The 19,048-nt window shown below is 37.2% G+C and overlaps 2 protein-coding genes across 2 annotated transcripts; both read right to left on the bottom strand.

Moving 5' to 3' along the window:
- Positions 1-1,830: 1,830 nt before the first annotated feature.
- Positions 1,831-5,236, bottom strand: LOC147938916 (uncharacterized). The gene is made up of 7 exons (XM_087465806.1): positions 4,976-5,236; positions 4,388-4,894; positions 4,143-4,302; positions 3,775-4,052; positions 2,810-3,417; positions 2,618-2,717; positions 1,831-2,541 (listed from the first exon to the last, which is right to left on the bottom strand). Exons 1-7 carry the CDS (start codon positions 5,234-5,236, stop codon positions 1,831-1,833), a joined length of 2,625 nt encoding a protein of 874 aa, XP_087321932.1.
- A 1,354-nt stretch (positions 5,237-6,590) lies between these two features.
- Positions 6,591-7,930, bottom strand: LOC104711628 (chalcone--flavanone isomerase 1-like). The gene is made up of 3 exons (XM_010428327.3): positions 7,510-7,930; positions 7,186-7,409; positions 6,591-6,943 (listed from the first exon to the last, which is right to left on the bottom strand). Exons 1-3 carry the CDS (start codon positions 7,790-7,792, stop codon positions 6,755-6,757), a joined length of 696 nt encoding a protein of 231 aa, XP_010426629.1. The 5' UTR covers positions 7,793-7,930; the 3' UTR covers positions 6,591-6,754.
- Between the last annotated feature and the right edge of the window lie 11,118 nt (positions 7,931-19,048).

Here is a 19,048-nt window from a genome sequence, read left to right on the forward strand (position 1 = left end):
ACCAGATCAAAGTCCCGGGGAGGAATGTATTCCCGGTGAGTCAGACAATTTAGTGCCGCAGACGGTTATTATTGTGGATGAAACAGGACGGGCTGAGATATTGATAATGGAGATACATGCGAGTCAACCATCCGAAGCCATAGTGATAAAAGCAGGGTCGGTTTCATACGACCCTATGGAAGATGTTGCTGATGGAAAATTCGCCAAATTCACCGAGTTGATAAAACAAGATAATGTGTAAGTGTAGTATATATTACTCCGATGACATATTGATATCCTCAATCATTGATATAGGGTATCCATAATTAAAAAATTGCACAGGGTACACACCTTTTTCGGATTCCGCAAGGCAGATATCCTATTCTTCTCTACTCTTATATCGTCCCAAAAATGGGTCCATAGTCAGGTACATATTTTAAACTTTAACTACACGATTTTGGTGTGTTCATGGTTTCTTGTTGGATTTAAATCCCACAACGGGTTTGCATTTAACTGCATCTGCAGCACATGGAGATGATTGCCCTAACGCTGTGGCACAAAAACGGAGAAGAAATGATAAAACAAAGGACCGTAATTTTGGACGATGTTCTGTTTTACGAGTTGACAAGAAGGTTCCAAGCATTCAACAGGAGCACAGCGAAACGGAATTTCAGATGGGACGAAGTACTCATTGACATCGTCAATGGGGAAAGGATGCACCACGAACCAAGGTTGAAGTTGGTTACAGATGTCGACGTTATATATGCTCCAATGAACTGGAAATCTAAGCATTGGGTAGGAGTGGGCATAAATCTTATAACGAGACATGTTTCCATTTACGATGCTTTGATGACCTCCACCAGAGAAACCCTTGTAATGTCCCGGATCAAGCCGGTGTGTGAGATGATACCGTACCTACTTCAGAGGGTTATCGATGTCAACTACCCTCTCGATCCATTTACCGCTGAAAGGGTTAGCCTAGTAGGACAAAACTTGAGGACGGGAGATTGTGGACATTTTACTATGAAGTTTTTAGAACTGTTGAGCATGGGTAAACCGATCACTGATTGCTTGAAGATCTGCGACAACAATATTGACAATTTCCGAAAGAAGTTCGCGATGGACGTCTACGAAGCTGGTATTGGTCCGATAAATTAAGTAGCGAATAAACATTCTTCCTGGTTGTACTTATTACTTTCACGCAGGTGGTCCATATGATCCGTAACAGTCTCTTAGGATGATTATGGTTCGCTGACTTTGAATACAATTTAATTGCCTCGCTCATCATATCATAGGATTGCCAGTAGGGACAAGTTAGTGTGCTCATAATGGATAGAAACTAAGCACCAACCATCCACCTAAAAATAAAGTCTATAACGGTAGAAAAACGATTGTACGTACACTGATGAATACACGTACGTGTGTACATAGATCATAAATATACGTACGTCTGTACACAGACCATAATAAGGCCGTTCCTTAGTTGATGGTACGTACATATATGAATATACGTACGTCTGTACACAGACCATAATAAGGCCGTTACTTAGTTGATGGTACGTACACATCTGATAAAGGCCTAACATATACTAATACTGGTTAGAAAGACGTCATAATGATACATATCTACACCCTCCAATATACAAAAAACACTACACCTGAAGAGGGTTTACAAACAACCGATAGGAGCTATTTGAGTGACCAGACCTCGGAAAATCTAAGAACGACATCCTCAAATCCCACATGTTACCAAAATAATGACCAAACACGCATCTTCTATTAGCAACAGGCGTAAAATCAATCTTCAATTTTGCAAAATCATACTGCTCCGGTAATGTACATGGAACCTCTTCAACTTTTTGATCCCGAGTTGAACTCAGCTTCTGGATAATCTACTGTCTCCGACGTAGCATCTAGTTGGAGAAAGCAGTCTCGGTCTGGGACCTCATCAAACACGTCTGCAGCAAGTTTCATCCTAATAGAAGGCATGGCCGCATCACATAGGCCTGTGTAATTTACTCCAAGAGCTATACACTCTAAGCACTTCAACGTGTACACACCACAGTCACCTTGTTGATAGTTCTGTGGGAGTGTTTTCACCCGGTAGTAACTAAATGCCGCCGCCCCGATATGCTCATCTTTGTACCTCCGGTTATATGCTTGTATCAAGCGTGGAATCATTTTTGCGAACGGTTTGCACTTCTTTTGTAGACTCTCGTCGGTTCTACCGCTGTTTATGCTATCGTAAACTCTTAGCCTCCGCTGGACTAAGTTAGCTTCGATGGCTACCCAATGGTTGTTATCGAGGTTGTATGGGAAGAGCAGGGTGTCTACATCGTCAACCCACACTTTGTTTGTCATTCCGTATTTTGGCAGCCTTCCCACGTACGTCTCAAAACAACCTTCTCCAAAAACCCATTGATTAGAGGCTTCCATTTTAGGGAATTCGAGTGCCCACATACTAACAAACAAAGGATCGAGAAAAGCAATATGATCTGTTTTATATGGGGATGGCGTTTGCGTCCCCCTAATACGGAACATATGCATACATGTAACCATGTGCTGCAACACGAGTGACATCTATCAGGCATTAGTATACCATAGTTAACTGCGTCAAATGTTATGCTACGAAGCTTACCGCATCCCATAACCAGCCGAATGTTGTAGTTGGCCACAATTGTTTAGGGGTCAGGAGGCGAAAATAAAATTCGGCATTTCCAGTGGAAGGTACTTTAGCCCTGAATACCAAAATTAACAAATCAGTTATAGATCGTAGTCCTCAAATCCGAATATAGACACTAATTATATACAACTCTAAATGAAGACTTACAAATCATCAGTTAGGAAGGACATCAGCTTTGTAATTTTCTCAGGACTTGCCTCACTAAAAGGATCGTACACTGCGGGAGATAGGACTACAATGTTGCTTTCACGTCGGGTCATTAATGCAGCTTGCATTGATTCGTCATTAGGGTTGGTGCCCACTGGATCTACTAATAGAAGATCAAGCTCTCTTGATGGAGGAAACACCTTTTGTAACAAATATGCAAAATACATGGCTTTCTCCTTATCTTTCACTGTATGAGACGATGCACGACTCATGGTCTCATTGGTTAAATCCACAACAGATTCGCACTTTCGATCCGACGAGCGAGGGTTACCACCACTTACCGGATGGATAACATTAATAGGAACGGGTTGAGCACCTGCTCCATCAACTTTGTCATTATACTTTGCTCTTTTATCGCCTTCCTCTGTCTCCCAACTCTGTACTCTTTTGACACGTTGTACACTGTCTACCATCTGCTTTGGAATTCGCTCTACACTGTCCTCTGGTTCGATTTTAATACTCCCAGACCACATTACCTTATCCTTAATAGCTAACGGATTCCTAACACAACTAGCAACTTTATAACCATCCTTGTCCGAATGCTTTATCTGATATAGCCATGACTTGAAACAAAAGACATGTATTTGACGTTATTTACAAGACATTTGAAATATAATATGACGCTGTTAAACTAGAGACAAAGTATACAAATTGCTAAATTGTGTGTACGAAAAAAATCATATATCAAAATAATTACAAAATTAATTATACAACTTCACAAAACTGAAATTGATAATGTTTCCTCGAATATATAAATACAATGACTTCATACTGAACAATAGATATATAATAACAATTTTATCAATACGGTACGCAGATCATACCTCCTCTATTTTTTGTTCGTCATTTCTTAATGTAAGAGGTCCTTACGTATGCGCTCCTCCATCCGTTGTGTTGATAACAACTTTCTTCAATAGTTGAACGTCACTCTCAAAGTTACCCATCCTACTCTCCATACCTTGAAGTTTGAACACAACTTCCGCTATTGCTCTAGAAAACGATATCTGAATATTATCCATTTTCGCCTCTAGTGTTTCAACCATAGTAAATAACCTTCCACTACCATCTTCACCCTGCACACCTGAATGCTTATCTCCAGACGCCTTCTCTGCTGAACATTTGTCCCCAACACTTTCTTTCTGCTCCTTCGCATTATTGGGGACATTACGGATGCTGGTTGGGGCTGTTTCAAGGAAATCATCGTCACTTACCCCTGCAACATGTTGCCTCCTCTCCCTCTTCTTCGTATGTTCCCCCTTCCTTTTTTTTACACAATCCCATTCTCTTTCATCCACTTCGCCATTGATCACGTCTAACAGCAGATTATCCAGTTTCTTCTTCAAACCTTCTCCTACACCATACACACAATACTGTCCTGGCCAATCTTGATATATAAACTCCAAAGGTTTAGGTACTAAATGCTTCACCTGAAGCTGCATTTCAGATACCATAACTTTTAATAATCTATCACAAAGAAAAAATGCAGACAAATAATGTATACGTAAATTGAAGGCATACCTCCCCATTATTAAGGAGTTTGCTCCCGGATATGAAGGCTTCGATATCCTTCCTTGGCCTCCCTCCTCTCCACCTTAACAGAGGCAAATCTACACCTTCTCTTACATTCCCGTAGCTAGCCCCCAGCACCTTCACGCTCTCAAATGCCCATATCAGCAATACATGGACACATCCATGGAGGGTATAAGCATTGTTAGGTAACCCAAGGACTTTGATGGAATCAACTAAACTCTTGAATCCAACCCTACCCCATTGAAAACTCTCAAATGCTTCTTCATTCAACGCCCGTTTAGCGTATTCCAGAGGAATCCGACTGTTCCTTGATAAACCAAGCACTCCAACATGAACAAGATACAACCGAGCTATCTGCGTCTTCATTTCATCAGACCACCCACGGCAGCTTCTCAAACCCTCAACTAGCTCCTCCCAGTTGGGTCCATTAAAAGCTTTCACCTTTAAAGCCGCCCATAAAGGTGTATGATCGACTTCAAAATCTGTTTCATCAATCTTCTCACAATTCAAACCACTAATTTCTTCATATTCATATAGAGAGAACCTCAACGGCTTTCCTCCAACCAAAAACCATACCTCCGAAGGAATGTTTATTGCCAATTGATTGGACAATAGATAATGGATGGTCTTCCCACAAAACAGGTAGTCAGATTCGGCTAGATCCAATAGAACTCCCAGCTGCGAATTCTTTCTTATTTTGTCATACACCTCATCACCAACAAAGCCTTTCAAACCACCAAGATTGGACAAACTACAATCGTGGTGCATGCTTCTCATCGGCAGTGGAAAATTACCAACCCCATACAACCTACTTGGATACCTCTTGCTTGACCCCATATCTACGACAGAAGCTTTAGTTTAGTTATTAATTCAATATCACAAAACATTTGTTGCTTAGATTAGCAACGAAGCAACATGAAGTCACACAAATATCTTCCGAAAAACAGAGCTCAACAACATACAGAAAACTAACATACAATATACAAGGCCTACTATGTAATACTCGGGTATAAGAAAACAGTAAGCAATAGAGACTAAACCACGATATAGAAATTTACCTCTAAGCAAATCGCTTTATTTCCCTCCTCCTCTACTTCAAACCACCTCGCCGTCAACTCGCCGTCAGTGGTCCTCCAGCCAAACGTCCTCCACACAGATTCTTTTCACGCCGCAAGCTATCTAAAAATAGCTGATCTCAACCCAACAATCGTAAGACAAACAACACAAAGATTCAAGAGATCGACTTAGGTTTATGATCTTTTTATTTTCCCCTTTTACGATCTTCGTTTTAAAAGAGAATGGCATAAATCGTAATAAAACACACAACTCAGATATAGAAGTAATTTGCAAACTTTTATGTGTTATTCTAGTAACACAGAAATCTCAATGTGTTAGTCTAGTAATAAACCTACTTTTATGCAATATTCTAGGTAATTTCCCTTTTTATAATTGTAATATGTTTAAGATTTTTATATTATTAAATTTTATGATCTTAAACATGTTCTCCCAATAACAAACTTTTTAACAAAATATCTAAACTAATGATCTTACATTATTTTCATAATATTTTTACTCGAAGAACATCCAAAAGTGTTCCCCCAATAAAGATGCCCTTAGTTATTAATTAAAACACAACAAAACATTTAGTTTGCCAAAAAAAAAAAAAAAAAAAACACAACAAAACATTTTCTTGTTAGTTGATATAGGATAAGTAAATTTTACATTCATATGTTTCTTCAAATTAACAAACGGACAAAATTGTATCCAAATACAATACCATATACAAAACCTAATTTAATAAGTGAACAACATTTCAATGCCGAATCTGGATGTTGCATCCAAATGTTATGTTAGACATGAATGCAAGACACAAATAAACATTGATGAGATTGTGGAACTCCACGTTCATTCCTACGGTTGTTACTATGGTGGTCCAAAAAAAAGCATGTCGGCCCAGTCTTACATATTTTTAGGTGATCACGGACATGCATGCGGATCTAAAGCTTAACTCAAAACCTAACATACAAGGCTGAACATCTCTGACCCATCAAAACGACCTTCTCTGTGGGAGACCAAATTTTCATATAAGTGTTTTGTTTGTTTCTTTGATTTGAGCTTGAAACGTTGATGTTTATGACCAATTTCTCGCCCTTCTGAATTTTCTCTTATTCAATAGAATCAAACACCTCAATAATGTAACCGAAAAGTTCAAAACCAATGCCAAAACACCAAATACATTCAGAAGGAACATTATTCCATGATACTCTTGGATTATTCTTAAAAATAGTTGAAAACATTCGGAAGGAACTAAATAACATTAGGATTCGACATAGAAAAACATAAAACACCAAATACTCAAGAGAAATCTATATCATTCTCAGTGCTCTTCATCAGCTGAGCTAATCTCTCGGCAACAGTCAACCTAGCCCCTGGACAAGCACCGTTCTTTTCGATGAAAAGCTCAAGAACATCCTCCGCCAACATTTTGTTCTGGATCACAGCTTTCCCGGTTTCAGGAATGCTATCATCTTTAGAAAACGCAACCTGCAAAAAATTCACAACAAATCCATAATAAAATATTCCAAAGCTACACGTTATAACTACTATTATTTCAAACGCATTAGTGTTCTGTTCACATTTAAAATACTAACATTCACTAACGCAAGTGTTAATTAAACATGCAAACAGAGTATCTCATTGCAATTTGGCATTTAATTTGAACGTACAATAATGTAAAACGCCAAATCAAACTATAAATCAAGTCATTGTTATGGTAGCAAAGTTACCGTAAGAGAGCCGTTTGGGGAGAAAGCAAAAAGAATGGATGCACCGGGAAGGAAGTTTTCGTCCTTGAAGACCTCCAAGAACGTCTTCACAGCTTTGGCTTCACACTCCGTATAAATCTCTAGAAATTTCCATGTAGCCACACACTTCTTCATTACTTCCTCCGCGATTTTATGTCCAAATAACGGCTGTTTCATAGTCAACTTAATAAACTTCTCAAACGCACCTAAAGAGCAAATTGAAGGAAGTTAAACTAAGTTGGTCGATATAATAATCTAACTTGACGTGTAAATTAAGTAACTGGTGTTATATAAGGAATTAAGTACCTGTGACGATTTCACGGAAGAACGGGACAGATTCCATTAACTCCTCTGCGGTTTTGCCCTTCCACTTGAGGGAGAGTGATGGGACGGCGTTAGCATCTAGGTATACTCCTACGACGGTAAAAATTATGAATTCTCCTTCGACAACCGAACCTGCGCCACCGAGGAAGAGTGGATTGGAGGAGGCCGGTGACCTGACGGACGGTGCAAACGTGACGGAATCTACATGAAGCTCCGCGACGGTAGGGAGCGGAGACGGAGAGACGACAACGGAGGAGGAAGACATAGTTGAGTTACGATTACGAGTGTTGGACTTAACTCACTTATGAGATTTGTGTCTCTATTTATATTTGATTGGAAGATGTAGTGACAATTGGTGGTTTAAACCTCGGATCCCCTTATACCTAACAAAGACTCTTTGTTTACGATCTTTGTTTGGTTGCATCTTAGGTTTTTGGTTTGGTTGGATGTGTAAGCACGTGGACTTAACTAACTTTTGAGATTTGTCTCTCTTTTTATATTTGACTAGAAGATGTAGTGACAATTGGTGGTTTAAAACTCGGATCCTCTTATATACCAAACAAAGACTTTATGTTTAAATTAACCATACCAGCAGAGCAACGGTGTAAATAATAAAAAAAAAAAAAATTATTTTAATCATATCTTATTATATAAAGTTGGGTTTTGAAAATTAGCCATTAACAGGATTTTGACATATGTCAAGTTATTAATTTCAGATTTTGACAAATGTAAAAATTAATATTTAAAAGGAGAAATTTGATTACAACAAAAATATAAAATATTTTGTTTAAAAAAAAATTAATAATGTAAAAAGATAATTATCAAAAATTACATAATTTATTAAAAAATACAAAGTTTTTAAAAATAATTATAAAGAGATTATATATATATATATATAACATAAAATTCAAAATTATAATATTATTTACTTATATTTAATTTTAAGTTATTAATTCTACAAAAAATAGAAAAAAAGTTTAAGGAAAATATACAGTTAATTATTAATTTTAAATTTTGTAAATACTCACTTCTATATAAACATAGATCGTCTCATATTTAAATAATTTATTCAAAAACACTGCTCTCAACTTTGTTTAATTGGGAAATGTTTTTTAATGGAAAAGTAAATTTTTCTTATTTTTAAACCAAAATTCTATCTTTGATATTTTTCTGATATAATTTTGCCGACCTATTGCGTGTGTCTTTGATTCGTGCGGATTCTTCAATGGAAGCTATCAGATGCAATGAAATGAAATCGAAGTATATAATGCCCGCTAATTTAATCGATGAGTAGACTCTAATGGAGGTTCCAAAAGTGATTCTACAGTTAGTAGCATTATAAGTTTGGAAGATAAGTCGGTGGTTAATGTTTCGGGTCTAAATTAAAAGTTTTCTCTTCTGAATAATGTTGATGATTCTGGTACTGAAACAAGAGTTGCTTGATCGAGTAATTGAGAAGCGGTTTCAAACTGGTTTCAAACCGGATTTATGTGGTTTTCTATCGGATTAGGTTCGTAAACCATTTAAACCAGGTATATGGAGAAATATATGAGAACTTTTGATTCGGGTATAAATAAGTTGAGAATTTATGATTCGAAAATATTTGATACGAGGTCATAACTTTAAATTGTTTTGGTCCAATTGGATACAAACCATGTATATAGAAAAATATATGAGAACTTTTGATTCGGGTAGAAATAAGTTAAGAATTTATGATTCGAGATAAATTTGAGACGAGGGTCATAGCTTTAAGTTGTTTTGGTACAATTGGATACTTCTAAGGAGTAAATAGGTCGTTGATCATTAACGTGATTATGACATATGTCATGTTTTGGGTTGTATTTAAAGTTTCTATTTTGTATATCTGAATTATCTAAGACTTATATATACTATCGTATAATTTTCAAATTTTTATTTTTATTATATTATATTAACTTTCTTTCAATTTCTCAACTTTTATTGGGTTAATCATAAAATCATTGTAATCGAGTAGATAATTTTCACCAGTTGTTTATCCAAAATATCTTTGGAGTAAAAAAAACTTCATGGTTAAAGAAATTATGTCACAAAACAATTTTAGTAATTATAAGAACTAAAATTATGCCAAAATGAAAGTAAAGCAACATAAAATTTCTTTAATTTGTTTAGAAGACATTTTATAGGTGGTGAATAGGAGCATACTTTAACAATAAAATAATTTTGGGTGTAAGAACATATTTTTAATGGTAAAACATAGATTAAAATTGTATTTGGAAACTTATTAGATGTTGCTTTGATGAATTTGTTGCATGAAAAATATTTTGTGAATAAGTTGTGAAACGTTTTTGAAATTTGACAATAATAATATCTATAATGATAAGTATTTGACAAAAGTTTTAGTGGAATATAATTTAGCTTTAGATTATTGTAATAACTGTTATAATATATTAAATATATATAAATATAAATAAGTTTATGAAGGTAAATACAAATATTCTCTAACTTAAATTATTTATATATTTACTTCAGGAAATAAATTTTCTTTATATATTTTTTTAAAAATTGTTTAAGATTTATGATTTTTTTTCTTCTACAATTTTTAAACCCGCACATCGTGCGGGCCCTTATCTAGTATATATATAATCATATATATATATGATATATGGCTATTTGTTAAGAGAAACGTTTCTTGAGGAAGCAATTCAAGTACCGATTCTCTACTCTTTTTCTTCTTTCTTATTATTATATATACTAGGTATGGAGCCCCGCGATATCGCGGAGGAACTCATTTTAGTGAAATATTTATTACAAAAATTAAATGTATTTATTAAACTATTAGTATTCATAAACTATTTAATAAAAATTTCAAAAACATACAAATTTTTTAAACATTCTTTATATCTTTATTGAAAAATATATTTTTTAAAATAATCTTACCTTCACATATGATTAAATAAATAAATATCAATGCTACACACATCAAATTAAACAAATTTTTACGATTAACTGCCAGGAGATAACATTGCAGTCATGTTATTTCGTTCGCTTTTATTCGTCTTAACCTTTCGTTCGTGTCTTTTCAATGTAACATTTTATCTATGTCTTTTCGTTGTAATTTTTCGTAAAGTATTTTTTAATTTCTGAAAAATGAATAAATGCAATCTACAGTCATGTCTTCACTTCTTAACCTTAGAGTCATATTTTTGTATATTTTATGAACCGTTACAACTTATTCTCTTGTTTTCAAATATGATATGTAAATGATTATATTTTTAACTTTTTTTAAAAATGATAAAATTATGAATACATTGTGTAAGACACTATAAAATTCTTTAATAATCATATAATTAATTACAAGTATTAAAAATATTAATTGAGCACAATTCTTAAAATGACATAATGATTTGTTTAAATTCATTTCTATTAATTAATTTAATTTTTTTTAGCATAACTCAAACATATTTCTATTTCCAAAATCAATTTTTACTTCATAAAAATGAATATAAATATTACTATTCAGTCAATCAGTAAGAAAATTACCAATCCTCTCAAATTTGAATATAACTAAACAGAAAATTATCACATATTTAATTTATTTGAATCAAAACTCAGTTATATATTCATATAAAAAAGAATACATTTATATTCATAAAGGCAGTATTGTAAATATCATTTTATAGATGAAACATATTTTTATATAAAACAAGCTATAGTCATTAAACATTTTGCCAATTATAATAAATTATATATACATGGTTAATCCAACATTGCATGTACTTATTACTAATTTTTCTCCGCGTAAGATGCTGGTAAATTATCCTGAGTCACACATAAATAAATAATATAATAAATATTAGAGGGAACAATAATAGTTATAACTTATAACAATAATATTTAGGCGTATGATGTAGCATCTCTATGTGCGCGTCTAAGGAAGATGGACGGCCAAGGACGGCCGGGTTCATTGCTCTTACACGCTCCTCTTTTTTTTGGCAGTCAGAATATAAAATCTTTTCAAACTTTTATAATATTTTATATTCAGTATCTTTTGTTGTTAAGATTTCAATGCTGACTAAACCTCTGGGCTCTTTTTCCTGTAAAGATCATTCTTTTAAAGGGAAATTTCTGCACTCATTTCAAATCATAGAGGTCGGGCTTTACTCGAACAAACTTCTCCCTCCCTTACGCCGATGATTTTGAGTGTATTATGACTAGAACTAAATATACAAATTCCCTTAACTTATATGAAGTTGTAGATAAGTCTTTGTCGTCAAGATAGTTTATTGGACAATCATCTCAACCGTCAATCTTTCTGTTAATCACCAATTTCCCATCTCCCAATAAACTGAATATTTCCAACTGTAGAAAATATAATAGAACGAACTGTGATATTTTATTTTTATTTTTACCTTGATATTTCATAATCATATATATTTTTAAAAAAATAGAAAAATAGAAATCCATATTGTTTTCTATAATACAATTAGTTTTCTAATCAAAAAGCTTAGAGTAGACAATTATATATATATATATATATATATATATACTTGTGACAAAATGTAACATCCGCGAACCAGATTTTGTGATTTTGGGAGGAGTGTCGATCGACACCCTAGTGGCATCGATCGACACCACTAATTTCTGGGTTCGACCGGTTTGATTTAATTCGCGATTTTTCGATTGGGATGGTTTGGTTAGTGGTTTAACCGGGTATTTAAAGGGGAAATCGACAAAATAAGGGTTTAGTCTTTTTCCTCTGTCGCCGTTTGTGTTTTTGAGAGAAAAAGGGAGGAAAGTGTGTTCTTGAGATTCCTAAGAGAGATTTAGTGAGATTGCTGGCTATTCTTGAGTTTTCTGTTGCTGGGAACGAAGGAGAAGCTTCCTAAGGAGTTGCTCTACTGTTCTTCGACCTTTTCCTTCTGTATTTTGAGGTGAGTGCTTGACCATGGTTGATCTAAGCATGAGATCTCTCTTGTTTTGGCTGTTTCCTTTTCTTTTGTGGTGTTTGCTTGCTTGGGTTCTTTGTTTTTCGTGATTCCCAGTGATTTCTGAGGCATTTGGGTGAGTTTAAGACGATTTCGGGGTGGATTGAATCGGAAGTTCGTCGTTCGGATTCGCGCAGATCGTGTCTGCAGAAGAAGCATTGATCGACACCTTGGGTGGAGCATCGGTCGACACTGTTTGTGGAGCATCCGTCGACACTCTCTTGTGGCATTGGTCGACACTGTTTGTGGAGCATCGGTCAACACTCTCTTGTAGCATCGGTCGATACCAGTCTCAACCGAGACTTGTTTTTCCTGGTTTGATGTATTGCTTGTGTTTGTTTGCTTGCTTAGACTTTGGGGCTCTCAAATGCTTGTGTGTATAACCTAGTAGATGGGAGGACGGCCTCACTAAGTATTTATGATAATACTTACGCATCTCAATTGTTGTTTGTGGTGTGCAGGTATGTGACGTGGAATCATGGCGATGAGGAGGAGGATGAACTAGGGTCTCGTTTGTGTGTTGTTGGTCTTTGTTATATTGTTTAGGATGGAACCTTGGCTAGAGATATGATAGGTTGATCGATAGAATGCTTAGGATTGTTATTGTATGGTCGATAGTATAGGCTGCATAATTGTTTACATTGTATTTAATTGATAAAAAAAAAAGGCGGTCGAGTTGTTTCATTTTGGTATCAGAGCCTTTACGGTTCTAGGATGGTTAAATAGATGGTTAGAGCGGTTAGGAATATAATTGGGTGAATTATTTTCCTTTCGCTTGATGCATGATGTTGTGTGATAGAATTGATTATGAGTAGTTAGTAAATTTGTTTGCGGTATGGAGTCCTAGTATCATCCTCTTCGAGCCTTCAATGAGATTCCACGGTAAGATGTGTACTCTATGTGCGGTTTTTGAATTGTGTGCTTAGCCTTCTGTTCTGGATAGTGCAGATGGCTAGAGAGGGTGCTGTTGGTCGCGGTCGTGGTCGTGGTCATGGGCGTGGTCGTGGTCGTGGTCGGGGACGAGGTCAGGTTCCTGAGGCCAGTGTGAGTGTGACCCAGAGCATGGCCAGTGAGGAGGTAGCAGAGTCACAGGTTCATCCTAGTGTGTCTGGAGACCAGGCTGGTTTGGGTGACGGCAGGGCGGATGGGCCCGGTGTCAGTCACGGTGTTGCCCCGGGTGTGGGGGTTGCAGCAGGAGGTGCTCCAGGCAGGGAGGATGTCTTGATGGACTTGCTAGCTCAGGTTTTGCAGCGACTTCCAGCAGTTGTGCCGCCAGTGGTTGGTGGGCAGGATCCAGTAGTGCCGCCAGTGGTTGGTGGGCAGGATCCAGTAGTGCCGCCAGTGGGTGGTGGGCAGGGTCCAGCGGTGCAACCTGTGGCGGGTTTGCAGGCAGGTGTGCAGCCGGGGGCCGATGATGGAGCAGCTGCGGCATGTGGGAGCAGGGTATTTCTCAGGAAGTACAGATCCGAGTGTAGCGGATGAGTGGAGAGAGCGGATGGAGGATATTTTCCTTTCGCTTAGGTGTCCCGACCGGTACAGGGTGGATCTGGCAGTGTTTTACTTGTCAGGAGATGCTCGTGTGTGGTGGAGGTCGGTGACAGCACGGAAGGTGCAGCGGGTATGTCTTGGGGAGATTTTGTGGGGGAGTTTAACTCCAAGTATTTTCCACAGGAGGCTCTTGATCGCATGGAGGCACGGTTCTTGGGGTTGACTCAGGGGGACCGCACAGTGCGGGAGCTGGATGCAGAGTTCAGTCGGCTTGTGGGGTATGCAGGCCGGGCTTGGGAGCCAGAGTCGGCTCAGGTGCGGAGGTTCTTGCTGGCTTTGCGAGATGATCTGAGGACTCGGTGCAGAGTGAGGAGCTATGCCACGAGGACGGAGCTGGTTGAGGTTGCAGCTGGGATAGAGGATGACTTGAGGTCACAGTTAGTGGTGGTCAGTCCAGCGGTTCGTTCAGAGGAGACATTGGAGCAGAGCATTCCAAACAAGGATAGGCAGTTGGAGCAAAGGCGTAAAAGGAAGCGGGAAGAGACGACACTGGCAAACCAAGGTGGCCAGGGAGGTTATGGGAGCGGGAGCATGGATCACGTGTCGGCAAGCGGGGCCAGGGGAGGTGATTCGCAGGAGTACCGTCGAGTGTGTTATCATTGCGGGGAGGAAGGGCATATCAGGCCTTTCTGTCTTAAGAGGAGGCAGATGATGGAGGTTGCGGCGCAGCCGAAGGGAGGACCGGGTGTCCATTCCGGCGCTTAGTTTTAGCTTTTGTATTCTTTCTTTCATTATGTATTTTCATTTGGAGTTGTAAACGATTATTGCATTTGAGGTTCTAATAAAAGTTGGAGTTCTAATCACGGGAAAGGAAATAGCACGGGAGTCTATAAATGGAAAGTTTCCATAAATAGAAGGTTGCTATAAATGGAAAGTTTTATAGGAGTTAGAGCTTTTCTATTTTTAAAAAGTGTATGGAAATACCTTGAGGGTAGGGTGTTGCAGGGTGACCGGGTAGTGGTTATGGTGGTGTTCGGGATATGAGTTTTCGTGAAGGCGCAATGCTAAAAGAGGAAAGTTTCTAAAAATAGAAGTTTCCAGAAATGGAAAGTGTTGAGGTAGATCTAGTCGGGAGATACTCGTTGACATCGGACTTATTTGCTCAGGATTGTGTGGGCCCAACTCATGTGATATCGATAGCTCGATAGACTTTGTGGCCAGAGAGTGGGAGTGGTATGTTTACTTCGGATGACGATCCGTGAGCGCGCTTTAGGGTGACGACCTTAGAGCGGGATTTTGAGACTCCCTGGATACCGTAGCTGTGAGCCGTGGCTCAGCAGTGAGCCGGTATGTCTCGAGGGTTGTGACCCGAGAGCGGGGGGAGTGGGCGTGTGAGACTCCCTGGATATCGTAGCTGTAGGCTGTGGCCTGGCAGTGAGCCGGTATGACTCGAAGGTTGCGACCTGAGAGCGGGGGGAGTGTGTGTGTGAGTGACTTCCTGGATGCCGTAGCTTAAGGCGGTTGGCCTGATAGCGAGCCGGCATGATTCGTTGGTTGCAACCACGGACGGGGGAAGCACTGAGTTGTGAGCAAATAGTGTCTTTGATGTGAGTATATTGACTAGAGGGAGACCTCGTGGTTCAGTCAGAGGTGTGCGGGCTGTTGCGACAGTTGCACGGGAAACCTTGGCTGACGGTGTTCAGTCTGGTCGGAGGACGTGCAGACCGTGTTGACGGTGGCACGGAGGTCCTTGACAGATGGACAGTGTTGCGGGATTCGAGGACGAATCCTTATTGGTGGGGGAGAATTGTAACATCCGCAAACCAGATTTTGTGATTTTGGGAGGAGTGTCGATCGACACCCTAGTGGCATCGATCGACACCACTAATTTCTGGGTTCGACCGGTTTGATTTAATTCGCGATTTTTCGATTGGGATGGTTTGGTTAGTGGTTTAACCGGGTATTTAAAGGGGAAATCGACAAAATAAGGGTTTAGTCTTTTTCCTCTGTCGCCGTTTGTGTTTTTGAGAGAAAAAGGGAGGAAAGTGTGTTCTTGAGATTCCTAAGAGAGATTTAATGAGATTGCTGGCTATTCTTGAGTTTTCTGTTGCTGGGAACGAAGGAGAAGCTTCCTAAGGAGTTGCTCTACTGTTCTTCGACCTTTTCCTTCTGTATTTTGAGGTGAGTGCTTGACTATGGTTGATCTAAGCATGAGATCTCTCTTGTTTTGGCTGTTTCCTTGTCTTTTGTGGTGTTTGCTTGCTTGAGTTCTTTGTTTTTCGTGATTCCCAGTGATTTCTAAGGCATTTAGGTGAGTTTAAGATGATTTCGGGGTGGATTGAATCGGAAGTTCGTCGTTCGGATTCGCGCAGATCGTGTCTGTAGAAGAAGCATCGATCGACACCTTGGGTGGAGCATCGGTCGACACTGTTTGTGGAGCATCGGTCGACACTCTCTTGTGGCATCGGTCGACACTGTTTGTGGAGCATCGGTCGACACTCTCTTGTAGCATCGGTCGATACCAGTCTCAACCGAGACTTGTTTTTCCTGGCTTGATGTATTGCTTGTGTTTGTTTGCTTGCTTAGACTTTGGGGCTCTCAAATGCTTGTGTGTATAACCTAGTAGATGGGAGGACGGCCTCACTAAGTATTTATGATAATACTTACACATCTCAATTGTTGTTTATGGTGTGCAGGTATGTGACGTGGAATCATGGCGATGAGGAGGAGGATGAACTAGGGTCTCGTTTGTGTGTTGTTGGTCTTTGTTATATTGTTTAGGATGGAACCTTGGCTAGAGATATGATAGGTTGATCGATAGAATGCTTAGGATTGTTATTGTATGGCTGGTATGTTTCCGCTGTGTGTACTGGTTGTTATTGGTTTAATTTAGTAGTATAGGCTGCATAATTGTTTACATTGTATTTAATTGATAAAAAAAAAAGGGGGTCGGGTTGTTTCACAAAACAAATAAACAAACATATACGAGCCAATATGCTCTCATTTTCTGAAAACCCAACTTGAACCACATTCTTTAGATTCATACCAATAGAATGATAACCCTCAATGAATAGATGGTTGTATACCTAGAGAATGAATATAATTAAATATTACAACGATTAACAACATATATCAAACTGTAATAAATTTCTCACAGTGATGAGACGTCATTTCTAACCAATCTCTTTTAACTAATACAAATATAAAGAATATTTGAATACATTGATGAGAAGTTATTTATATATAGAATTCCAAAGATGTGAACATTTGAATAAACACAACTGTTTTTAAAAGACACAACTGTTTGTAAAAGACACGACTCTATATTCAATAGACACAACTATTTAGAGAGACGCAGCTGTAAAAATTTTCTGTCAAAAATATAAAATAAAGAAAATTTGAATACAATGATGAGAAGTCACTTATATATAAATTTATAAAGATGTGAACATTTGAATAGACACAACTGTTTCTAAGAGACACAACTCTACATTTAACAGACGCAACTTTTTAGAGAAATGCAACCGTTGAAATTTTCTATCAAAAAATATATATTTTACGAAAAGGTACTACGAAAAATCGTAACTGTTGTTGGTATTTTTTCAGATTGTTATTATTATATTTGAATACGATGATGAGAAGTTATTTATATATAGATTTCTATAGATGCGAACATTTGAATAGACACAAACACAACTCTAAATTCTAGAGATGCAACTTTTTAGAGATACCCAACTGTAAATTTTTTTTGTCAAAAATATAAAATAATGAAAATTTGAATACAATGATGAGAAGTCACTTATATATAAATTTATAAAGATGTGACCATTTGAATAGATACAACTGTTTGTAAGATATACAACTCTACATTTAACATATGCAACTTTTTAGAGAGACGCAACCTTTGAAATTTTCTGTAAAAAATATAAAATAAAGAAAATTTGAATATAGTGATGATAAGTCATTTATATATAAATTTATAAAGATGTCAACATTTGAATAGACACAATTCCTGTTTGTAAGAGACACAACTCTACATTTAACAGACAACTCTACATTTAACAGACACAATTTTTTAAAGAGATGTAACCATTAGAATTTTCTGTCAAAAAAAAAATAAATAACATCTAATATTTCACAACGATGGTAGAAAATAAAGCAAGAGTCAGATTTCAATATATTATTATATGACAAAGCAAAAAGAAATTCTAATGGTAAAAGTACAAGCCAATGATATATAGACCACCGTATAATATTTTATACCAATAGATGAGTACTATGCACTATGCAGCCATGAGTATAACTATCTCATCAAACAATATGCGATAGAGCATATAATTAAACGAACAATAAAATACAGATCTCGCCGATGAAACTAAAAGTTGATACTCTCATCAAGCGATTTTAAAATAAAAATTGAACAAGTCCGACAAACTATAACATGAGCTGAATGATAATAAAATCATGAGTTACTTATCTTTTTGAATAAGACATATGCTTCAAAGGATCGAATATCATAAACGGATATGGAGACTTGGGAGACGAGCCGCATCACAATACATACACGACATCGGCTTGGGGTTTTTTTTTTTCTTAAGACAGCTAGGATTAGAGACTCATGATAATAATGTGTTATAACAAGAAATTTAGGGAATTATTCTCTTGTTCTTATTGATCTCTACTATAGGATAGAACATATATATATAGTGTTACAACATTAGGGTTTTAGGTTGTATACCAAATCTATTAATGGGTCAGTAATGGGAATCCACATAATATAATATATTCATAACATATATATATTATTTTTATCATCTTCCTTTTTCCTTAATTTTCTTTGTGTTATTTTCCTTTTCGTGTTTATTTATTATTTTTTTTTTTTTTGGTCAATTCCTAGCTATTATATAAAGAGTTTTTGGAAGTTCCTCCTCGTCGAGAGAAGACGTTCTCGTTCACGGTTTACGGAAGAAACCTTTTCTTCTCACCCAAGAAACTTGGCAAATTAACCTAAGAGAGAGACGATCGATCGAACTGGTTCGTAATTAGTTTTAGAGATCACTCAGGTCTCA

Source organism: Camelina sativa, chromosome 9 (assembly GCF_030686135.1).
Source record: "Camelina sativa cultivar CO46 ecotype springtype chromosome 9, ASM3068613v1".
In the NCBI taxonomy this organism is placed as follows: Eukaryota; Viridiplantae; Streptophyta; class Magnoliopsida; order Brassicales; family Brassicaceae; genus Camelina; species Camelina sativa.